The sequence below is a fragment of the Lepisma saccharinum genome, chromosome 5 (genome assembly GCF_977018435.1).
Source record: "Lepisma saccharinum chromosome 5, izLepSacc3.1, whole genome shotgun sequence".
NCBI lineage: Eukaryota > Metazoa > Arthropoda > Insecta > Zygentoma > Lepismatidae > Lepisma > Lepisma saccharinum.
The window spans coordinates 39,383,996-39,409,468 of record NC_139233.1 but is presented as its reverse complement, the minus strand read 5'-3'; the positions used below and the strand labels follow the sequence as shown (position 1 = coordinate 39,409,468).

Here is a 25,473-nt window from a genome sequence, read left to right as displayed (position 1 = left end):
AAAATTTTAAATGTTTCTCTAGCACAATAACAACAATACGAAAATAATATTTAACATATACTAGGAACTCTTTCACTGATATACTTGAACTGATAAGTCAATTTTCACTATAAAAATATTCCAACAAAAAAGGTAAAGTGCTCCCCTGCGCTTTGCACGACGCCATGAAGGCGTATAGGGGGTGTTGAGTTAGGTCACCATACTTTCTTGATCACGGCCGAAGGTGGGTGTGCACCACGCCCCTGGCCGCCTTTACCCCCCCCCCAGTTTCCTCCAGGTACCCACTTTATACGACGCTGGGTGGGCGCCGGAGCCGCTTGAACAGGTGGATCGCTGCCGGGATCGAACCCGGGTCTCTCGCATGGCAGTCAGATGCCCTAATGACTGAGCTACCGCGGCTTACTATTCCAACTTAATTGCCGAAAATGCAACTTGACTCATTTAATAAGTATATTTGCAGGTGGGAAGGGAAAGATTTGACTAAGATATTATAATTTGTTTGCGTCCAAATATTCTTCAAATACTAAAACTAGTTTTCCATTCTAAGTTGCCGTTAACGTTACATACAAATTTGTCTTGTAGATAAAAGAAATTTTAGAGTATCAAATTTATTTTTGCCATAATGATTTTCTTTTGTTGATTGCAGTATCTATAACTTTTAAATTTTGAATTTCCAAATAGAGAAATGTATAGAAATCCTGCATTAATTATGTAGACTAAATATTTTTTAAACTGTAGGTACAATAATTTCAATATTTTTCACAGAACTTACAAATTTACTAAAAGAAACGTAGAGCTTTTGATTTTTTTTAAATGTCTCCTTTATATTTTTAGTTCGACCATCATTTAGAAAATTAGTAAATAAAGGAATTAGGTTTAGATTTTAAGAAAGCATTATTAGATATACAATATATTCTTATAAAATTTCAAACTTCTATATATATAACCATTAAACCATGCTTCTAATCTATCGAAAAAACGTACATATATGCATTTATAAACAAACATCTCTGTATACAAATAATCTACGACAAACATATTATTAGAAATATATAACTATTTGGTTATAATAATGTAACGTATTATATATATATATATATATATATATATATATATATATATATGGAACTCTTATGTACAAAAAACAACACAAACTCGTCATCACACAATATAAACAATTTATATACGATCATATATATAAGACAGCTTATTTTTACGTACACAAGCAGGAAAACTGCATTAATTTTGAAGAAGATACGAAAAGCACTTATATTTATGTACATCTTATAAGAACACACACATAGGGGCCTACAAGTATTATTTTCGTAATGAAAATATCGGGTCATTCCCTCGCTAGAGGTCCCAAACTTTTGTCTATAAAACTGCAATTTACTTAAAGTTTGTCTTGAAATTTTGTATGCACATACCTTGAAGAATGTAAAACAGGATCTAACCCCTCGCAATAGGTTTGAACTCTTCCAGTGACCTTCATTTGTTTTGTTCCGCGGCAATGCATCTCGGTAGTGCTGGCTAGAATGTATAGGGATTACAAATGTACACAATCTAAGAGCGTGTGTTCCTCGCTCGTAAATAGTGGCAAACTGGTTCATTTAAAGCATGTCAAAAGGAATTTCAGACTGAATTTCATGTGAGACATGTACCTTCAAAGTGTTGTATCCAGAAATTAGTAAGAAAGTTAGAGACAACGGGAAATCTTGTCACACAGCATTCAGGAAGCCGGAAAATGTCTGAAGAGACAAAACAGGATGTAAAGGAGCGATTACTGGCTTCACCAACAAAATCATTGCGAAGACTTTCCCAAGAAACTAATCTCCCATATTCCACGTGTCGAAAAGCTGCAAAATAATCAAAACTACACGCTTACCGTGTGTCATGTGTTCAAGAATTGCAACCGACAGACAATGAAAATCGTGGGCTGTTTTGTTTATGGTTTCAGAATTTTCTTACTCAGAATCCCGGGATTTTAGACCTCACTTGGTTTACGGATGAAGCATGGTTTCATCTGAGTGGCTATATAAACTCTCAAAACATGCGTAGATGGGCAGAAGAAAATCCTCGTGCAATACATGAACAGCCTTTGCATTCTCAGAAAATTGGAGTGTGGTGTGGAGTGTCTCGTAGGCGAATTATAGACCCTATTTTTTTTTAACAAAGGGATAACACGGAAGTCTACCTGCGAATATTAACTGAGTTTGTCAATCAGTTAACAGATGATGAACTAACTGATGGATATTTCCAACAAGACGGTGCGACATGTCACACTTTTAATGTCAGTATGAGAGAAATTAAAAGTTTTTTTGGAGGCCGAATTATCTCAAAAAATCTTTGGGCACCAAGATCTCACCCTCACGCGACTTCTTTCTTTGGGGCTTATTGAAGGGAAAAGTATACAGAAATAAACCGCGCACAATCGCAGCCCTGAAAGAAGCTAAACGTCAAGGGATTGAAGCAATTACCGACGCCACTTTAAGAAAATTATTCCATAATTTGGAGAGACGTGTACAAGAGTGCTTGCATGTGGAAGGGGACCATTTTCAGCATCGGATATGAGCAGATCCTGTTTTGCATTGTTCAAGATATGTGCCTACAAATTTTCAATACAAACTTTAAGTAAATGGCAGTTTTATAGACAGAAGTTTGAGGCCTCTAGCGAGGGAATCACCCTGTATTATTGAGCAAACAATGTTATCTTAACAGTTGCTATATGTACACAACCCGCTCTCTATTGTAATACTGTAATACATTCCTCGATGGATAGAGGACTTTACAATAAAAAAGTTTTTGTGTATCTATTTACATATATAAATTATTTATATACATTTTTAAGTATTCTAGTAGATTTTGAATTTTAAAAGAAGGTTCATGATATCAAAGTATTGTTAAAATTTTTAATGTTAATGTAAGTACTGTACTGTATTGGTTACAATCGTATTTTGACTCATTAACAATTCTTGAGAAATATGCTTATGTTCAATCTATTATTAACAAATAACAACTTTCCAAGAAAATTTTGCGTTTGCTTTGACGTGTTGTTTCATTATTAACACTAACTAAATGCTTAATACAATTCTATCACTGTAACTAAGTATCCAAATCTACATACTTAAATATATATCAACTGACACTCACCATCACAAACAAGTTGAAACACACAGACAAATAAAAATAATAAACACACGCTTGTATACAAGTATAATGGATCGACAGGAACAAATAGGAAAAACAGTAGTTTTGGTTACACAAGAATAATGCCAAATAGTGACATGTCCGAACTAATTAATCTCGCCTTGGTCCTCCTCGCTGCTATGAGTGGTGCTGTGTTCAGACTCTCCCATGAGAACTTTGTATTTCTTGGTGATATTGGCCCAGTCGGTCACATTCTCAATTCTCTGGCTGTTATTGAAGCTCATCTGAGATCCCAGTGGACTTAGATGGACCACACTCAAGGCCACAGAATCTGTTCAGGAAAAAAATTACAAACTGATCAAGTACACAAAAACAGCGAGCAGTAGAAAACATGACTACACATGAGGAAAGATGGTAGGTGTGGCACGTCCACGTTATTGTTGTGACTACCATAGATGGTTTTCGGCCTAAAAAAATATTACGTGAATGCTATAGAATTGACATAAATTCTATATAATCGTCTGAATATTGAATTTATTAAAGTTTTATTGTTTTCAAGTATAATTGAAATATCATCTCTGCCACAATATTAATATGAACATAACCTGAAGCCTAGACAAAGTTCGAATTGAATACTCTCGGCTCACATTTGTAAACAGTAGTTAATCCCAATGATTTCATTATTATAACATTAGCAACCAGTGACGGGCCCAAGATTTTGGAAAGGGTGGCTGCGAGTTATGTATATTTTGATTTTAGTAGTCAGTACTCATTTTGCCTGCCTTAGATGTTCTTTTCTTTTAGAAATACTCGGCCAAAGGAGGGGGGGGGGGGTCATGTAACATTAAAAACGCATTTATAAAAAGAAGCTGTTCATTCTTGAAAGAAAAATACTTACTAGTAACTACAGTTCCCGGAAAGATTTGGCATGTTAGTAATTCGATCATTTTCCTTACAATTCTTAATATTCTTACACAAATTTCTTTGGTTATTAAAGATTTTTCTGTTAGAACGAGACCCGTAGCTACGGGAGAAGGTGGGCGAGCGAGGTGGCTTTGTTCTTTGTACTCAGGCTGAAAGTCTCATTCATAGTTACCAATCGTGATACAAAACCATTTGGATCCCCCTAAAAAATCTCCACATTTTGTTTGGAGATCTCCACCCCTTGTTGCTTTTGATCAATGGATAGCAATCTGGTCACCCGGTATGATGAGACCATATGCATACCGAGAAATTTATTGAGGATGTGCTGAACACGTTCTTGGGTTGTCTTCAAAGCGTCAATAAATGGCCTGTTAGTGAGACACCGACCTTAAACTATATATCGCGAACTTTATCAACAATCTCATTGGATGTTGAGGTGCGATGTAGTCCTGCCCGAGGATCATCTTCAAGTTTGTTTATGCCATGCTTAAAGTTAACTACCAAGCGCACAACTTTTGTATATGAAGGTGCATCTGTCTCCAGCGTAGCCAGCCAGTCTTCATGAGTCTCATGCGTCATCATCTCCTTTTTGCGGAGGTATTGAAACACAGCTCGGTTGGCGATTCTCTCCATTTTGATAAAGATGCTGCGCTTGCCTCTATTCAATTAGTACAAAATAAAGAAAAGGCAACTGTAGGACACGTAGTTCATGGTATCTTCACATGAAAGCTGTGTAAAATATACACCATCTTCTTTTTCAGAATCAAAAGTTTTCAGTTACCTTTCGTAAAACGTATGCTGATGAACGGCGATTTCAAAAAAGAAATCAAGGTCTAAAAGAATAAGAATCGCCTTTAACTAAAAAAAACAACATAATCTCAAAGCATACCTTTTGGAGCCACTGAGCTTCCCTTCTTAACCTTCGACAACCACTTCGCTCCCATCTTTGTTCTGGCACTGACTCGAGTTCTCTGGATGCCCATCATTTGAACAAGGCTAGGCCTCTTTCTCGATTTCACTGTAAAAACAAAGGAAAATTGAATTTCTTTAGTTTATAAAAATCACCAGTAAATATACACAGCAAACATATATCAATACTAAAGGATGCAAAAGCACACCAGACCTAACCTAAACAATATGACCTAAGTGACCAGTGTCTTTTGAAGCACGGTTCAAGGCTTTACATATTCACAAATCCATACTAAGTCACCACACAGTAATTTCTCCACATTATAATCTAAATCTATGGATAACAACAATTATATTTGATATCAACTTCTTAGTGATATTCCACATGGCCAGAAGCAACAGTAATACGTATATACTGAAGCACAACGTTCAATAAATGCGGATAGAAAATTTAAAATTCACTTATCCTCCAATTTCCAAAAAACTTTTGTTTTTTAAAGAAGTACATTGGTGCAGTGCCACAGTTTAGAGCATTACAACATTCTCACACATTTTCTGTATTAATGCCCTTTTTTTATAATATAAAGAATTGATATGAAGTTTACGATCATATTGAAAAAAGTCTCTGTTGGATTAGTAGTATTTTCAATACTTTAGCAAAGTGGGAAGATATTCCATATCTTATTTTAGTCGTGTCCTATTTGACTATGTTATCGTGTTAATTTGAACCTCCTTCAATCCCTACTGACCACACGCCAATTTGGAGCAGGGTTTTTTCCTTCAAAGAGAGATTGAATTTCAAAATATCAGTGTACATACCTTTAGCATGGCAGGCTTTCAAGAAGTACATCAACCACGTCATCACAAGATTGAGTGGAGAAGGTGTCGTCGTTGTTCTGTGCATATTTCGAATAAGTTTCGCCAAGCCATACTTCCATTCGATGTCTGATTGAGCCTGGAATAGAAGATGCATGCTATTAAAAATAGAAACGAACTTAATCTAAAACTAATAGTTTTTCTTATCCAATAGTTCTTCCTGACAAATAACATTATTATTAATAATAATGTTAATTATAATATAATATGTAGATTTACAACAGAAATTATATTTAAACATATACGTAAGCTTACATCTTCCGGTACCGATGTCTGTCTGGTTTGTTAGCTTGCAAATGAATGATAATCTAGCAAAGTTATTCACAAAAGCCGGTAAAAATACTGTTATATTGACAAAGGATCATTGAGTTTTTAAGTCCATTTTAAGCACAGACAAGCTGATCGGGACTGGCAGTTTAAAGTGAGATGCATGCGAACCACTCCGGATATTGAACCCGAAACTCCTTGATTACAAGGCGACGCCAAAGGGTCATTATTTTCACATGTAGTTAAGTACTTTTTTGTTAACACAAACGATTGATAGTTTTACAGGGTGACAATTAATGAACTATATGAAATAAAACTGAAATTAGTGACAAACCACGTAGTAGACAAACTGTATTGCACATGTAAACGGCACTACAGACATTCGGATTTAGGTTACGACATGTTCGATATGTCTGCCATCTCTGGCGATGATGTGGGGCAGACGAACAGCAAAATTCTGCATGACCCGCTGAAGTGTCGAAACATCGATGACCTCCTGAATGGCAGGTTTCAGTTCACCAATGGTTTTGGGGTTATTTCTGTACACCTTGTCCTTAACATAGCCCCCTTCCAGTGGCCTCTGGGTACCCCCGAGCCAGAATACGGTCCCCAAAATACTCCTCCAGGACATTTTCACTTGCAAATGGCAGACATCAACACGTTGCGTGCGCATACGCATACGAATTCCCATCATGCCCTGTGGCCGGCCACGCAGTTTGGACGTCATCACGCGAACCGTTCAGAAAATATGACGGTTTTATTTCATATAGTTCATTAATTGTCACCCTGTATGTAGGGCAGTGCAAGCTGATTGTAACGTAGACCAAGCCCCATCAAGGTGTGTAGCGCCGAGTGATGCGTAAGTAATGGAAGTGGGACATTTCAAGAATGGGATTAATGATCAAGGAAGGTACGGTGTATTCCTTAGCAACGGAAAATTAAGATTTATAATGGCAAATGCGAAGAAAGAGGATTAAAGAAAACATGGAGATAACAAAATATATGATAATTTAACAAGAGTCAAGAGATTTAAAGTTAGTCACCTTTCAGACCGAAGTGACAAGCGACAGGCGACAAGCAACACTTGGAAACGAACTTTCAGAAATAAATGCAACATTTTGTATCGAGTGACACAGTAAACTATACATGTAGCTTTTTCGCTTGTGACATGCCAAAAATAAACAGAGGGTGAGGCCGAGGTCGACTTGTGAGGGTGAGGACCAGGGCGGGCAGAGAGAGTGAGGAAGGGAAAGGACAGAGTAAGGACTTGGGCGAGGTAAAGCGGTAAGGTAGTGTGAGGGCGAGGGCAAGTGGTGAGAGTGAGGGCGGGTGAGGGTTGGGGCAAGGGCGAGCCTGCAGGGCGAAGACGAACCTTACGGGTGACATATATGGGACATTCCATTGTCATGAGTGGGACGCCCACCAGTATACTTTTTACTTTAAAGTAACCATTCTACTGAGAGTTAAGTAACATTTTTCTTACAGTTTCTGTGCAATGAACTATATGAAACTTAACATCGTTCATTAAACATAACTACTCTTAAAATACTTTTCCCAATTTATAGCTATAAGTAGACAATTTTGTGTCACGGGCGAGAGATAAAACACTTCCTCTTTACTTAATAAGAAATTTATTTTTATTTTTATTTCCGTGAATTTTCAAATTATGAAAAATAATATAAATGGTTTAAGACACAGAGATAAGGTACAGGGTTTGTCCGGAAAGTAATAGGACTGATTTTTTTTCGCCGCGACTGTACTTCAGAGCGCGCGCGCACTGACTGTATTCGGTAGAGGGGGGCTCCTACCTAACCTACAAGCGGCTAGTCAGTTGTCTCCGACCACCCGGAGAGTCAGGACAGGCTTTTTCGCGCGACGTGTTTCTGTGAGTGGTGCAAGCCGAAAATGCAGCGTTCGTTAGAGCAGAGGTACGCGATTAAATTCTGTGTGAAACTCGGTAAATCTGCGACAGAGACGTTTGATATGATCAAGCAGGCTTACCCAGATGATACTTTAGCAAGAAGTGGTGTGTCACAGGTGACGAGTCATGGATCTTTGAGTATGATCCCGAGACAAAGAGGCAATCTTCCGAGTGGCACACGACGGCGTCTCCTCGCCCAAAAAAGGCAAGAATGAGCAAATCCAAAGTGAAAACGATGCTCATTGTCTTTTTTGACATCAAAGGCATCGTCCACCATGAATTTGTTCCTCCTGGACAAACCGTCAACGCCAAGTTTTATGTGGAAGTGCTCAAGAGACTCAAACGAAGGGTCAATCGGGTCCGACAAGACATCGCAGCCGACTGGAAGTTGCACCACGACAACGCCTCGGCTCACACCGCCTTTCTTGTGACCAGCTACCTGACCAAGGCAGGCATCCCAACGCTTCCGCAGCCGGCCTACAGCCCAGATGTGGCCCCCCCGGACTTCTTTTTGTTTCCTCGCCTGAAAAGGCCGATGAAAGGCAAGCATTTTGAGACGACAGAGGGGATCCAAGCATCTTGGACCGCGGCTCTAAAGGCTATTCCGGAGAATGCCTTCCGTGACGCCTTCAATGATTGGAAATCGCGCTGGCAGCGCTGTATCGACGCAGAAGGAGACTACTTTGAAAGTTTTTAAAGAATTGTAACGATTGGCTCAATAATTTTTTTTAAATCGACTCAGTCCTATTACTTTCCGGACAAACCCTGTAATTGACCTTTGAAAATTCTAGTCGAGTTGAAGGGGAAATGTAACAGTTAATTGTTTGTTTTCTTGGTGTCACAGGTGGGACACACTACAAAACAAAAGCAAATCAAAAAGTCAAAACAAACGAACAATATATAAATAAATTCAACCTTCTAACTTAATTATGGATAATACCTGAATTTTTATCAAAATGACAATTTTAAACTGTTCGATCACAAGATAGGATAAAGTTACAGCCTTTCATCAAATTTCAAAAATTGACATTGAGGGCTGGCTACTTTCATTGATTGATTGGTTCATTTGTTCTTTTAAGTCAACTTTATGCGCATTAAGGCTAATCGGGACTGGACCTACAGTATAAAGTGGGATCCTGAGGACCACTTTTACATGGAATGTCTCATATATACAAATAACACAGAAAATCTTCATCGAAGTTGTCTAGCAACGATGCCGTCTCTTCATCAGCTAAAGATTCAGTTGTTGCGCTTGGAACAGCCATACTCTTATGAGACATAGGCATCATGGCAGACGGACAGATTAGGTACGAAATTTTACCATTATTTCTTCCTTAAATACAGAGACACATCGTAGAAGTGTTCACCAACTTGAGAGTGACTTTCATGAGGGCAGACCTCGCCCTCCAGAAGACTTGTGAGGGTGAGTGAGGCTTTGGCGAGTCATGAGGGTGAGGGCGAGAGCTGACCGTGAGGGTCAGGCCGTGTGAGTGTGAGGACGAGGGTGGGCAGTGAGGGTAAAAGAATGTGAGGACGAGGGCGGAGGAGGTTCAATTAAAATGACCACTCTGGACTTGAAGTTTCTCTGTCAGTTGCATTGTCGCCGGTGTGAAGTTTTCATCGACTTTCGGACCTTTCGTTATTTCCAAGAACAAGCAGTGCGCAGTGGAAGCGACGTACCTGTATCCGCTGGTAGGTGTCGCTCATCATAGCAATGAGCAGGTTGATAAGCACGACGACTGACACCAACATGTAGATTCCGAAGACGAGTTTGAACATGTTGATCGTCCACTCGGGCTGGAACTTCTCCACCTTGAGGTCCTTGGCTCCAGCGAGGCCGAAGATGGCGAAGAAGAGATTCTCGAAGGCAGTGATTGGTGTCATGGACACTGGAAGACAAAGAGTACATTGTTGAGTGTAATTGTCGGCAGTTGAAATTGTCGTTATTTCCATAGATAGCGCTAAGAGTTTCGGCACTGACACACAGGAAATGATTAGATAATGTTATCCAGCACCAAAACGTCAATATTTGAGTGCCAGACGATATCTCAAATTACATTGACTGGCATCAAAGAGTGGAGCTGGCCAGTGAGCAATGAGTGCAGAAGGAGTAGAGTGGTGCAAAGATTGAAATCAATCGTCTTGGTTGAGGCAAATTAAACTGGAAATTTTGCCTTACTGCACATGCTAGCAGCCGACGTTGTTAAATGAGAGAGGCAATTTCCAACTTGCAGCTGCGCAAGAAACGTGGTTTCTTCCCCGTCAACAACTGGCTCCCTTACAGCCGATAATAAGTCACAACTTCGCACTGAATTTGCTTCAGGAAAAAACTGCTTCAGCCACTCTAGAAATTCTACAGTATTGGGTAGCAGACCAAGTAGAGCAGCGGAAAGCCTGCAATCGATCGTCTTTTGTTTAGGCAAATAGAATGTAAAGCCAGAAGTTGGAAGCAACCACAGAGAGGAAACTTGCAGCTGCTCGAGCAGGTTCCTTCCAGGCCTCCATGTCAAAGGACAGCAGGCTGTGTTCATAGTTAGTGAATCTTCTAGTCTTATTAAACTATTTGGTTCAATTATTTGCCTATGTATTTTGAGGGGGAAATGGGTCACTAGGTGCCTGGGCCTGACTATTGTTGATGGCGGCCTGGAAAATGGGTTTTGCTGAGAGGTTTAAATACAGATAGAGACAGAAATAGAGATATGAATAACAGAGAGAGAAGAAAAGAGAAGATAATTGAAGAAAGGATAAAAGAAGAAAAAGAGATTTGGAGAAAGGGAAAGAAAGGAAGAAGTAGAAACGAGCAGAGAAGAAAAGGGAATTATAGAAAGGGTGGGAAGAGAAATGAAGAGAAGAGAATTGATCAAAGGATTGGGGAGAGGAAAGGAGAAGACAAGGAATGAAAAAGATATCAGAGGAAAGGAGAAGAGAAGACATAAAAATGAAATGAGAGGAAAGGAGAAGAGATGAAAACAAATTTGATCAAAGAAAAATGGATGAGTCGAAAGGAGAACAGAAGACATAAAATAAAATAGATGAGAGGAAAGCAAAGGAGGAGAGAAGAAAACAAATTTGATCAAAAAGATATGAGAGGCAAGGAGAAGGGATGGAAATTGAAGAAATAAAAGAAAAGAGAAGAGATGGGAGAAAGAAAAAGGAGAAGGAAAGGAACGAGAAGTTAAGTTAACAAATGAGAAAAGAAAGAGGGCTAAAGATGATTGAGAGAATTTGAAGAGAGATAGAAAGGATAGAAAGAGAGGAAGAAGAAAGAGGAATCGATATTTTGTATTTTTTTTTGTACGTCACTTTCTTGCTTCTCTTGACATGAGAATGAATCAATTAACGAAGGGACACTGATACCCAGGTCAGGACCTTTCGGTGACGAGTTCGTGAGTGGAAAAGAGAACTAGAAGGGAGTTGGGTGAAGAGATAGAGTGAGAGAAAAGAGAATGATACAGACAAATGAACGAAGAGGGGGAGAAAGTTGCATCGGTAGATGCAGCTTCTGAGTTTCCAGTGTCATTAACTGAAAACGATTTGTGTAGGCAGGCACCTAATAAACTTAATGCAGAACTGCGGCTTGTGTTTTTTTTGTTTACCAACAGCCTGTCATCTAATCAATTTAAACTACGTACCTTACTTCTCATCAAGTAAATTAGATCCCATCTGCTGAATCTATACGAAACATGACGCTTCCATCCTGTATATTGGAACCATCTGATCACATTACATAATTTAGAGTTTCAGTCATCTACTTTTGTTTTAAACAAGAAATGTGTGAGAAATTAAAACATAAATTGAAGAAAGCGGTGATGTTAGAATATTTTGTGGATGTAATCCTACAAGTCACTTGTAAAAATTAATCTTTCTGTGAGGGGCAACAGTCTGCCGGGTGAAAAATATCCATTATTTCTAAGCCACAAGCAAGCTGAAGTTCAAAGATCGCCAACGATTAGCGATACAAGCGCCATGGCGCGGCGAAGCTCGTAAACTAACAGTCACGATGAAGGGAAAGACAGTGGGATAAAGAGGACGGCCTTCGTTAAGGTACCACCCGAGCATTCAGTGCCTGTGGAGGACCACGGAGGAATTTCAGTCGGGATGTCCGTTAGCGGGATTGAATCCGTGACTTCCAGAACACAAGTTCATCATTTTAACCATTCAGATGGTTACTGAGAGAACCTCAGGACCAAAAGAAACCTTAACGTTATTTGTAAATAGTAATGAGTGCAGGTTGACGAAGCCGTGGCGAATTGTAACACGTTCAGCCTTGGCGCTTGTTACTGTTTAAATAACTTCGCAATAGGCTTCCTTCCTATTTCAGCTGGCCTGTGACTGACTTGGAACGAGATCCTCTGTTGCACCCCTCCCCTTTAAGGCTGCCGCTGCAATACTCCCGTATGTTCCTACTGCAACATAGCACGGAAAGGTGGCAAGTATAGAAGCTAGGAGTGGAGTTGAGATTCTCATCTGGTGTAGAGATGCTGGAAGCCAATGGCGTACCCAAGGGTGGTTGATTGATTGATTTGCTTTATTTTACTTCGCTTCTTGTGCCACTTATGACTAATTTGCGAAGATGAGGATGAGTGATGATATGATGAAATTGATGAATGGACAGTCACAAACATCCATGCCAAGGCCAGGATTCGAACCCAGGACCCCTGGCGTCGTAGCGCGATATGCTAACCACTCTGCCACGGGGGCCGGCCCCAAGGGTGGTTGGTGGGAGTCATAATCCCCTGTTTGACACAGAATTCTTAAAATAATAATAATAAATATAGAGAACATCAAAGGGAGGAAATGATAGCTGAAGCCATCTTTTGTATTCCATAGGTTGTCTCCTGAGCCATAAAGGAAGAGGAGAGGGAGGAGAATGGACCCGGACAAGTAAAGAAATATAGAAGTGGAAAATAGTAAACGTTGACGTGCCCATGAAATTACTGCCGTCCTATAAATTAGTGTTACATTGTCAGTGACATCAAATTAATACTTATTGCTTAAAACAGTCTTTCATGGTCGTGATGATGTGGTGTACAAAGTACTGAGTAAGTACTAAGTATGTGCAGGGATATGTTGAAAGTTGGAAACTGTCAAAATCTGAAAGTAATGCGTTTCGATGAAGTTATGACGACATATACATACTGTAGTTACATTGCGAGGCATAAAACTATTTTCTATATTTTAAAATAACCTTAAAGATCCGCCTTTTGTGGAAACAATCGTACTGTACAGTAACCGCTGTAGCTGTAAATTACCCATAAAACAGAGTAACAGATTCGGTCGTACCAAAAAGAGAAAGACCGTGGTCAACTCGCGAACTAAAGTGGACAGTCATTTGTTTATTCATGTAGCACGGCAGACAGGTATTGCATAGTTATAACTTCCTTGCTTCGTTGTCAAAAAAATCAACAACGTTATGTACCTAGGTAGCTGGTACGTCTCTACTTTTTCTGTCTACGGTTTTTCTTACTCGTATTATCATACCAGCACTTGGCACTGAATAAAGATGACAACGATATGCTGAAGAACGCCGCACATTTTAACCACATAAGGGCAGGATTGCACGGCAAGCAGCTGATTGCATCGCCCAGTCTCCCTTCGTAGAAAATTCGACGAAAGCGCCGGAGAGTTTTTTTTCCTTAATAGAGCAGTACTGCCAAATGCACATTTCGAACTTTCCGTCGCAGAACAATTTTCACTTATAGTAAGTGAACTTTGCTACAGCTAAAGATACAAAATAATTTTGTTACAGAGAAACACACACACACTTAAAAACAAAGTAATGAAATTTTCATAACTCTGAGAGTTGCTGTGTGAGCGCGATTATTAAAAAAGAGTTGCAAACTATTGAGGCAAACAGGGAAAGGAAAGATGTCGAATTCAGTTCTCTCTAGATATCTCTAGTTACGTCACTCTTTGTCTCATGTGGCTTTCTTTTCCATCAGATACAAATCCTTTCAAGCTCCTTGAAATTACGTCCATAGATGGTCCTAGATCCACCGTTTCCTCATTTCTTCATCTTATCCCTTCCCTCTTTCACGCACTTCACCTACGCCGTTGTACTCCAAGCTCTTGAGCTTGCTTTTAGATGGTGCAATATCTTCTTCTCCAATATTCCTCATCATCCCATAAATTATTAACGAATTCCGATATTTCTTTAAAAAAATTATTTTACACAGATTATATTAATGGTTTTCGAGAATATTACAGCAATACTGTAATCTTTCCAAGGACAACATATTAACAAATAATATTTTTTGTAAAATAATGATGTCGTGACTCTTAAGTACATTACGGAAAATGCTATGCTCCGTGCTTTCTTTGTTTGCTCAGTAGATTATGCATCTGCAATACAACAGCCGCTTAGAAGTTTTTTTTATTATTATTATCTCAAAACTCATTATTGCAGTAAGTTTCATCAGCATAGGGGAAAAACCTCAAATGGAAAATAATTAAATATAACATTGTGGATACTTCAACCTGAAAGGTATGTTTACGGCTAGCTTGAATCTGAAAAATTTGAAAGGAAATTGAATTGCTCCGCGACAGACAATATCTCCTCCGCGCACTAACTGCATCAAGTGTATTTTACGAAGCTTGATTACGCTAGATATAGAGTTCGCCATATTGAAGCAAATCGAGCAATTTCACTCATCATTACGCCAAGATATTTAACTGTCGTACAAAATTCAGCTCAATATTCCTTCATTTCCATAATTTGGAACGTACATCGCCCGCCATGTTGAAGCATGTTCCTTCAATATATCTAGCTGGATTTGCCGAAGTTAAGATGATCACAAAATTAACGTCTAACTCCCCGCTTTGCACCCTTGACCCTCCTAAACCAGACATTACTTTTACTAGCCCTTTGTAACTCATGTGATGCTCTACAACTCCTATGACTTCTGTTCCGTAAGTTTAAATAATCTCTGAGTGATTGATTTACTGATTTGCTTTCCCTTACTTCGCTTCTTGTACAACTTTTGGCTAATTTGCGAAGGTGATGATGGGTGATGATATGATGAAATTGATGAACTCAAAAACATCCATGTCCAGTCCGGGATTTGATCCACGGTGCAGATTCCACCACGAGAATATCCACAATAGTACCAAAGAAGCTGTCAAAATATCTAGTACGTACAAAAATACGAAAACCAAAGAAGGGATCGTGTGAAATGTACGGAAAAAACAAAATGTCATGCAAAAGGCAGGGTTTTCTCAATCTGAATAGCTCACACGTGCAGCACAGCAAAACCATTCCTTGTGCTTGAAGAAACACACTCGTAAAGATCGAAGTTGTGATGTTATAGAATAAGACAAACGTGCATTTTCACACCACTCAAACGTGTCTCTCACAGAAGAATCAACTCTTCAAACAGTCGATCAGAGTTGTCAGGCCATATCTGAGCAACACTCTCGCTTGAGTAACTTACTAGGTCTGGTTCCGTTGAAAGTGGCATTATAGTAATCAAAATCGTCGTCGATGTTGTCTTTCTTATCGTTTGCTGGACGGTAGAAACCGCCAAATTTCAAGGTCCTAGAACGGAATGTTTCATTCCCATCTTCTCCTAGCAAGAGTAGAGCGGATTCTGCTTCAGACATGGCTTTAATTGTAACGTTTACATAAAAAATGCATGTTAATTCAATTGAGTGTGCTATCAAAATTAATAATATTAAGAGTGTACTAAAATATATGTAAGAGTATCTACTATGTACCATATACACACATATACATATGTGTATATGTGTGTGTGTGTGTGTGTGTGTGTGCGTGCGCGCTAAATATATGTAAGTATGTATGATTTTGTACGCATGATCGAACACAGTGAAATATTTGTTGCATTTTAAGCCAAATGTAATTTATTATGTTTATGTATTATTGTGTTAAATTATGAATTCTAAAGTTGTGACACTTGCAGGATGTCAGAGGCGTTGTACATTATTTCTACGTCTTGTCAAATTATCCATTTTTTTGTTTTCTTGAATTTATTGGTCAGTATTAGTAGGTGATAGCCAAAAGTGAGAGACTTCGCACATATATTTATATACTTATGTTGTCAGTGTTATGCTAACATATGATATATTTTTATATAAACAAAGATTTTAATAATATTTTTAGAAAACTTATGGTTCTACTTTAATAGAGCTTGATTGTAGTAATTGTTAGTAAAGTACTAAACACTGAGCAACCGTAATGTAATATTTAATACTGCAAAATTGTTGTCCCCAACAACAATTATTTTTCAAAACTTCCAATGATTATAGGGAATTATTGAATATAAAGATAAGTAATAAGTGTATGGTCAGTTTAGAATTCTGTAAGCGAATGGAACTTACCTTCAGCGAAGATGCTTGTGTCGTTTAGCACGGGTTTGTTCTTAGCGACTTGCTCCGGCGTCTGGTTCCGAAAGGGCTGGTTAAGGGCCACAACGTGCATTGAAAATCCGAACACAAAGATGGCCAACACGGCCAGAAACCTGGCCAAGTCCTTCATGAGATCACCGATGATGATGGCCCACGGACCGAAGAGATGATGGAACGAAAGGAAGTCCAATATCTGCACGCAGGCAAGGAGGAAGGCGATGGCGAACAGCTGGTTCCTCAAGTACATCAACGTCGGCCAGTACACACGCTCTATCACGAGTCCCAGGAGGTGCAACCCGACACCAAAGACACCAAACATCAGCAGGGCAACTTTGATCCAACCCAGTCCGCTTTTGTCACTAGGATCCGTCAATTCCGAGAGCAGAAGTCCGGACAACCACACCAGCAGCGCCCATTCGTACCAGTAAGGTACGACGCTCGGTCTCACGACGGGATACAAAGGCGTGATGCCCGTCAGCATCAGCAAGATCATGAGGTATATGTGCGAGGTAAGGTACGACATGAATTTGATGATGGGGACCTTGTTGAACTTGTGGCCCAGGGGAAGCGTGAAGACCACCCACACGGGGGGACAAACCAGGAACCCCATGAAGAGCAGGAGGGTCCTCCAAGCGGCCCACGTCAGTGTCCCTCGCCACAGTTCTTGCAAGTAGCGTTGAACGACCGTGTGGGCAATTACCTCTTTCTGTTCGCACTCGATGAGGACGTCGAGGAACTCGATGTTGCGACGGTCGATGGACGTCAGGATTCGACCTGCAGAATCCGCGCCTGCAGCCAGGGTTAGGAGCTCTGTCGCCATGGCCTCGCACTGCTTTCCTGCCGAGATGAGGTCCTTGGCGCGTTCTTTTTCCTGAAACAAGAAGAACACTGTAACCGAAGTCTATTCTTTTAAAAAATAGTTTCGTAAAGGTATATACAAATATTACTACACATAATAAAGATGCTTCCACGTAATAAAACCACATATATGTTGCGTAAACAAACATTTTTTCTTGAATTGGTGACATTTCAATACATTCAAAGAATTCTATCAGGCCATGTATATCACTTTTTCTACAAGTAACAATGTTTATCTCTTACACATGTTAATTAAAATACATCTTAGTAAGGATAGTCATTGGCGTAAGCAGGATTCTTCTCGGGACGGGCTGGAATTGTAAAGACAGAGTACGTAGCTGCTCACTAGGGGGACGGTATACAAAATATTTGATATATTTAAAACTTTTTACTCTAAAAAAAAAGCAGTCGGTTGTCATTTTAAGGGGGTTTTCATTTGCCACTCTGGTTTTTTCCAAGTTCTTCACTGCTTTTATTTGAAAACGTTGATTTTTCTCAAACTTTCGGAGGGGGCTTTAGCCCCATCAGCCCCCATGTTCGTACGCCAGTGATGATAGTTGAAATACAAAGTGGTTGTTGCTACAGATAAAAAAAACTGTTTGGAGTTTATGATTGGAATATTTAAAGAAAAATTTAATATTCATGTAAAAAATATAGTGTGTTTCAAAAATATAATTTGCACTTTCTAACTGACGTTTCACTTATCATAATTAACGTGTGTGAATGTGAATTGCACGTACTGACAGAGCAACATATATTTTTTTATTTTACTTTTTTGCTTGTAGTTCACTGCTGTAACACCAGGAGACCAGCCGTTGCCAAATGCCTACATCTCACATTGAGAAAGCTTTTTGTGTCATGGAATTTGAGAAAAGAAACGATACAAGTGTAATCCAGCCTATGATTACAATACGTTGTCAATTATTGCAAATATATCAAATTTCAATGCAAAACATACGTTACCTTTGTAGAAAGGATTATGAGAATGTTGGAAAGTTTAGCAGCCGTATCAACGGGAGCTGGGGAAACCAAGATGAACTCCTCGATCGGTTTGTTGTTATGGTTCTTGCTGCAGATCATCAAGTTGTACACGAACTGTAACGAAACAAAACTATTTAGTATATGCATAAGAAAACTCATTGAATACACTAAGTCAGTGGTTCTCAAACTGTGCTACGCGTACCCCCAGGGGTACATGAACTACTTGAAGGGAGTTCGCAATCAGCTCGGCAGAGAAATGTCGAGAATACCCACAAGACAACATTTTTTGCTTCATAGTTTTAACGCTCAACAGGAAAATAAGGCTGTATTGTCACTGACACTCTTCGTTTCATATGTTTTGTAATAAAAAACTCGTTCAAAATCTCTACCCATTGGATTTTGCAACTCAAAAACACACAAACATTTTATAAAGTATAAAAACGTCACGATTACGACAGGGATAATAATATACATTTGGAGACGAATCACTGCTTGCAAGTTTCAAGTGCACAACCAGCCATCAAGAAACTGTGTCACGCTATGCAGGCACATCCTTCTCACTAGAAACTGAGGATTTACAACAAAACTCCAAAATTGTGCTTGACAGTTTGTTTACAAACTTATTTTTGTTTTTAACTTTTTCAATAACTCTGGAAAAATATATGAAAATTAAAGTTTTTTTTATATATTTCTTAGCATACATGTTTCATATTTTAATTTTTGTAACTAAGCATAAAGATTGTAAACGTAGGAACCAATTATGCTCCACCAATTAAGCAGCCAAAAGAAATCCACAAAACCCACTGTTCGGAGGAAACCTATGGAGGGGTACAACAGATGTTTGGTTACGACTAAAGGGTACAATGAGAAAATAGTTTTAGAACCGCTGAAACATTCAGAGTTCCCTCATGTATTAATATCTTACCTTCACCAATAAACTTCATAGTATCTGAATTTACGTCCCCCTTCGGGTAGCGCAACAAAATAATTTTCGACAGTAAACTGACCTTCGGCCACGAAAAACATTACATCAGTTCTAAAACTATGAAAGTTGGATTTATTTACAGATTTACAGTTATCTACCCTCCAAACTAATTTACACCTTGCTTTATTTTTAACCATTCTAGAGTAACGTTCATGTATTTGATTTATAACTTCTGGAAGTTTAAAAAAGTAAAGGTAAAGTACTCCCCTGTGCATAGCACCACGCGTATAGGGAATGTGGGGGTAACGCCCCACACTTTCGTGATCCGGTCGTGAGTGGGGGTGATGTGATCAGCATCACGCCCCTGACCGCCTTTACCCCCCAGGGTTTCCCCCAGGTACCCATGTTATTCGACGCTGGGTGGGCGTCTGGAAGTTTACTACTGTTTTTTTATAAATTACTGCCTATTAAGTTTGTTAGTGTTTATTTACCTTATTTTAATAATTTAGTGCATATTTCAATATATTAACATATAATTTCCTGTTGATTTTATTAGTGCTGTTCAATAGTTTATTTGGAATTTGCGATAACAGAAATTCACCAAGAGGCATGTTGTGTAGATTACAAATTATAACATATTGACCAGTGGCGGCGATTAGGGGGATCGAGGGGTGCAGTTGCCCCCACTTTTGTTACCGCACTATGCTAAACCTTGTGTATGAAGTGAAAATAAAGTGTTCCCCGCCAGTTTTGGCACCTTGCTCCCCCCTCTCCCCAGTTTTGGATCCAAATCGCCGCCACTGATATTGACAGTGCACATATTACATTGAGACTCATTGTTCGTTGATCAGAATATAATAATAATAATAATAACAATAATACAGTTCCTCAACTTTGTTCAACATATTGAAAATGTTAAATTTTCCACAATTTTGAAGCGAATATAAGGCGGGTTTACTTTTAAACAATATTTCATAATTATTTGGTAACGAATTATATAATTAGATGTGTGTGTATGGTCTTTTCTGTTAAGCAGGTAAACACCCTTCATGTTTTGGATTTTTTTTATCATCGCTTTTCTTCCATTTTCGGTTAATCACGACGATGAGGGTGAACGTCAATTAGATTAATGAAGAGATACGCACAAAGTAATACCCATACCGAGGTCAGGACTCGAACACGGAACTTTCAAAGGCGAGTAAAATATTCAATGCTTTCTATAATCGAGACGATACTTTATCTGGTATTGCCAGCTAAATTTGGAATTCTAGCTATTATTATGCAAATTGACATAATAAACCAGTAACTTACCCTCCTGTCTTCCATGAGCGCATACGTGTCGTGCTCTTTGTGCATGAGATATGTGAGGACCTCGTAATGTCCCTCCGAAGCGGCGAACCATATGGGAGCCATGCCGTAGTTGGTCTCTGATTTCGGGGTGGCCCCACTCTCGACCAGAAGCTTCACCACATCAAAGTGGCCGGCCCTGGACGCGCAGTGGAGGGCCGTCCACCCGTTCTGTAACAGACAAAGAAAAAAAAACATCAGCCCACAGTTAAAAAAAAACGCACAAAAAATGTCCAATACCAAATGTGCTTCCGTTTGATTTGAAAACCAAACCTGGTTTTCCTTCCCCATCTCTTTTTTTTATTACTGTCCTCACCGGATCTGTTGATGGATACTGACGGTAGATTTTAAAATTGGAAATTATTTCGGAACGTGTTTTTATCAAGAGCGTCGCAAATTGTGACTTTCCCAGCTACGTTTGTAGTCGTTTAAAGCCATTTTGAACTAGAAGCGGCTTCGGATTAACGACCTTCGCTCGTCTACTGTAAAAAGTGTGGTGCAAAGTACACCACACAATAACAGTTATTACATAGCCGTAATTAAATAAAATTTAAAATATAATTATGGTTCACACAACTGCAATTATATCTTCATGCAAGATAAATTATTGAAATTTAAATCTTAAAAAAATTCGTAGGCTAAATGTCTCAGTTCCTAGACACACACCGATATATGTAACACGTATGAGTGTGTAATTTCAAGCGGATACCAACACCATGTTTATTTAACAGTCTAGTCACAGCACAGAGAGGGATGTCATGAATGCGGCTGTGCTCACGAAATAAACAGTTGCATAGGCCTCCCGTATTTTTTAAAAAATTAACATGCAAACTGTTAAATTTTAACGGTAGAATATTGTAAAATTTACGGTGACATCCAACGATTTATGAAGAAGGAGGCCCAACCTTCTTTCCTTGTAAGACCACGAAACAAGTGTGGTCTTACAAATCATCTACAAGACTTGGTGAAATAAACACTCTTTATGATGTTTGGTAGTAGTAACGCCAAAACCTTGAAATCGAGGGGTCTACCTAGTGGAGCCACATAGTGGTTCGAACTGTAGGTCCACTCCCGATTAGCCTTTCTGTACATACAGTGGATGTAAAATAAAACTAAAATCAAATCCAACGCCATGGTGTTAATGCGAAATTGGCGTTGTTAACCACAATCTTTGGTGTCTTTCTACACCATTGGCCTTGAAACGACACCAAGTACAGGTCGTCGCCTTGTAATCAAGGGGTCCCGGTTTCGATACCCGGTAGAGGAACATAGTGGTTCGGATCCAACTTTAAACTGTAGTCCAGTCCCGATTAGCCTTCCTGTGCATAAAGTGGACTTAAAACACCAAGAACAGTGGTTTTTAACTTCCTGTTAGATGTTGGGTTACAGTCAATTGTGGTGGATGCTACGTAGTAGCAGTTCAGTCGCCCTCCAATTTCATTCAACATTTAGTTTTAGATTTAGATGTTTTCCGGGGCTGATTGCTTAATTTTAGCTGAATGGACGAATTATTGTTAGCCTTGATTGTTACCAGCGCAAGAAGTTCAGAGCGTAATGATTCTTCCAGTTGCTTACACTGCAGATTACAGTCTCATACTGTGGCGTGACGCTGGCTACCAATGAGCAATGAACGCTGTCGTATCTGGTCGGAGAGGCAAGTGCGTTGCTTATATGTGTTTTACCACATCTGTTGCCATTATTGAATAGTAGGTCCACAACAAGCTAACTACGCTGATTAACACTTGAATATGTTAAATTTTGCCTTGTAAGATTACGTGCGGGATTAAATAATAATTTTTATTTGTCGACATTGCTTACAGTGCCATTATTGTAAGGTCATGTAGAAAAGTACCAAATGTGATATGTATTTTTAGAGCTCGTCTAGCATATAATGAATAAGTACCGTCGGGTGTAAGATATTGGTCACATCACCTCCACCATGGTCGAGATCGAGGGCGTATGGGAGCCTACTTCTGCATCCCTATGAGCTTTCATATCACGATTCAATACACATGGGGGCCTCCCTATGGCGCAGTGGTAGCGTCATTGCCTTGTAATCAAGGGGTCCCGGGTTCGATACCCGGTGGAGGCACATAGTGGTTCGGATCCGACTTTAAACCGTAGGTCCAGTCCCGATTAGCCTTACTGTGCATAAAGTGGACTTAAAACACCAATTCAATCAATCAATACACATGGATAACTTTATCTTTTTTTCAACACATCCTTCCAAATATCGAGGATTCGAGAGCAGAGTCTAATTACCATAGAAACTGAGAAATTAGGTTGGAAAAAAAATGTGTAAAATCATCTTTTGGGAAGGCCATCGACAATTTTCACTTTACAATAAAGTAACTTAATACGTGACTCACGAGAGAAAAGAATGAAAGGAAGCAAATTTAGGGGGCTTGGATAAAATACCAGGACCAGAATTTTTTGAACGTACCTCGTATTTTGAAACTGCAACATTACCTTATCTTTGGCATCAATCTCTGCTCCCTGGCCCAAGAGCACTTCCACCATCTGGTATCTTCCGTGCGTGGCAGCGATGTGGAGACCAGTTTTCCCGTGATTATCAGCGCTCTGCAAGAGATCTGCCGATCGACTGAGCAGGAGACCAACCACCGAGATGTGTCCCCCGTAACAAGCCAGATGGAACGAGTTGTAACCCTGGAAAAAACAAACATAAAATCGATACTCATTTAACACAACAGGACTGGACAAAGCAATGCCAATGTGTGTAGGGACAGAACGATTATATATATTAGAAATGAAGGTGAAATGCACGAACATAAATATTAAGCACACATAAAATGGTACTTGTAACGAAAATTAATATTGTAATGAAGGGTGACGTTTTGCATATTTTATCTATCCCTTTATGATCATTTTCGGATAACAGTCATCATTTGTGGACGTTGTCGTGACTTTGAAGAGTTATGGTCTCTAGATTATCAGTCTGGAACAAGATCGAGAGTTTCGGATAATAAGCAGTGGCATAGCTAGGGTGACGCTTTCAGGAGACCAAATGTAAAACGTAACATGGCTTAAAAATTAGATGTTGCTTTCTATATACCCTAGGTACAGTGCGTCCATTTCCTTCCGAGAACGAAAGATCGGGGAAGTGTGGCGGGCGGCGCTAGCGGAGATGCAGACATTTTCGACCACAAGTAACCAAAGACCACACTTTTTAACACGCTCTTGGTTCAAGGTCTGTTCCTCACTCCATTCGCAGCTCTGTCCAGGGTACCTGTAGTGACGAAGTATAGAACAACTCAAGCTCTGAGCTTTCAGATTGCAAACAGTGCTCACGAAAACCATTGACGCTTAACGGTTTAGTCTGCAACGTAATCTTGATACAGTGTTGCACATTCGAAACCTCCAAACGCTTTCGAGGGTAAACTTAAGCGGGACGCTACTGGTCGAAAATGTCGGCATCTCCGCTAGCGCCGCCCACCAAACTTCTCCCGATCTCTCGGCCTCGCAAGGAATTGGACACACGGTGTTAATATTATTTATTACATAATACATTAACCACACACACACCTAAATTGTTGTACCATTGTAAGTTTTCATTAATATATAGCAATAGTTTCTTTTAATATAGGCTATATAACTTAAATTATTATACATTATATATTTATTAGTCTATAACCCAACAAGTATAATAACTGAAAATATGAAGCCGATTGTGATATACATACAACTTTTCCAATATATCTATATCTATATATATATATATATATATATTTTTTTCAAGAAAAATTTCCTCTAAGTCATGAAAAATGAGGAGGGGGCACGTGGAAGTTTCAGAGGCCTTTTAAGAACTATGCTCAATAAGTTTCGTCTGGATCTCTAATATTAATAGGCCATCACGTCACCATCCTCAATCGGTAGATATTAGCAAAAATTAGGTGCGCAGTTGAAAAATCGTTTCCTGCACAGATTAACTTCCCTTTTGTGGTTGGCAACACTTACATTTTCGTTCGTCTTGGCTTCCACTTGCACTCCCGCCGAGTTCAGCAACAGACGGACGACATTTTCGTTGCCGGAGAACGAGGCGAAGTGCAGCGGCGTGAGGCCAGACTCGTTCCCGAGCTCGTCTGCGAGCCCGTTCCCCTGCGGAGCATCGGATTTCACCGTGCCCGGGACGTTCACCAGGAGCTCACGACATGTATCTGCAAAGAAGGAGGAAAATATACAGTAGACTATTCTTAATGCGAACTCAAAAGGAACACGAAAAACTTCGAATTATCCAAAATTCGAATTAACAAAAACGAGCATTTTTAAAGAAAATATAAAACTTGGACCTTATTGTAAATATTGCCGTATTTTGTGCGAGATCCTATTGTGCAAGCTAAAAACAATTCCTCTCACAATAGTAATTAACGCTACCAGTAAATGGAAAACACGTTTAAGTAAGTATAAGTACACTCTATTAACACACACGTGAGACATCATTAGCTACATGTTGTCATTTAAAGAATTTCTTGTTTTTTATTTTCTTCTTTTATTATTTTATTTTATTTTTACACGGCGTGAAACTAGTCATCAGTAACATTTGCTTGCGATTCAAAATGCCACGTAACGCAGCCTGACTAATCACAAGAGCTTAGGATGTTTCCCTTCTCTTTCGCTATATTTTCTTTCTTCTTTCATCATCTGTTTCTGTATCTCTATCCTTCTATTCTTTTTCTCTCCAATTTTCTTTCGATCTCCTGCCTCTCATTCTCCTCTATATATCTACTTCTATCTTTCTTTCTGCTTCTATATCCTTTTCATTCTATTTTTATCATATTCTTTTTTTCTATATTTATTTCTGGCTTTCCTTCTACATCTATCTCTTTCTATCACTTTATCTGTCTTTTCGTATCCCGCTCATTCTCTCTCTTCCTTTCTTCATCCCTCCATCTGTGTGATTCTTCCTCTGCTCTAAAGGATTCTGATAATTTCTAATGTA

General features: G+C 39.2%; 1 protein-coding gene across 2 annotated transcripts in view; it reads right to left on the bottom strand.

Moving 5' to 3' along the window:
* Positions 1-1,421: 1,421 nt before the first annotated feature.
* nompC (no mechanoreceptor potential C) overlaps positions 1,422-25,473 on the bottom strand; it is a 213,664-nt gene continuing 189,612 nt past the window's right edge. For both annotated transcript variants that reach the window (XM_083122460.1, XM_083122459.1), the window contains 9 exons: positions 24,492-24,691; positions 22,986-23,183; positions 20,481-20,687; positions 18,227-18,358; positions 16,379-17,276; positions 9,725-9,933; positions 5,800-5,935; positions 4,961-5,089; positions 1,422-3,478 (listed from right to left, as the gene is read on the bottom strand). In XM_083122460.1, the coding sequence (XP_082978586.1) occupies positions 3,294-3,478; positions 4,961-5,089; positions 5,800-5,935; positions 9,725-9,933; positions 16,379-17,276; positions 18,227-18,358; positions 20,481-20,687; positions 22,986-23,183; positions 24,492-24,691 (2,294 nt within the window). In that variant the 3' untranslated portion in view covers positions 1,422-3,293. The remainder of the gene's footprint in view (positions 3,479-4,960; positions 5,090-5,799; positions 5,936-9,724; positions 9,934-16,378; positions 17,277-18,226; positions 18,359-20,480; positions 20,688-22,985; positions 23,184-24,491; positions 24,692-25,473) is intronic.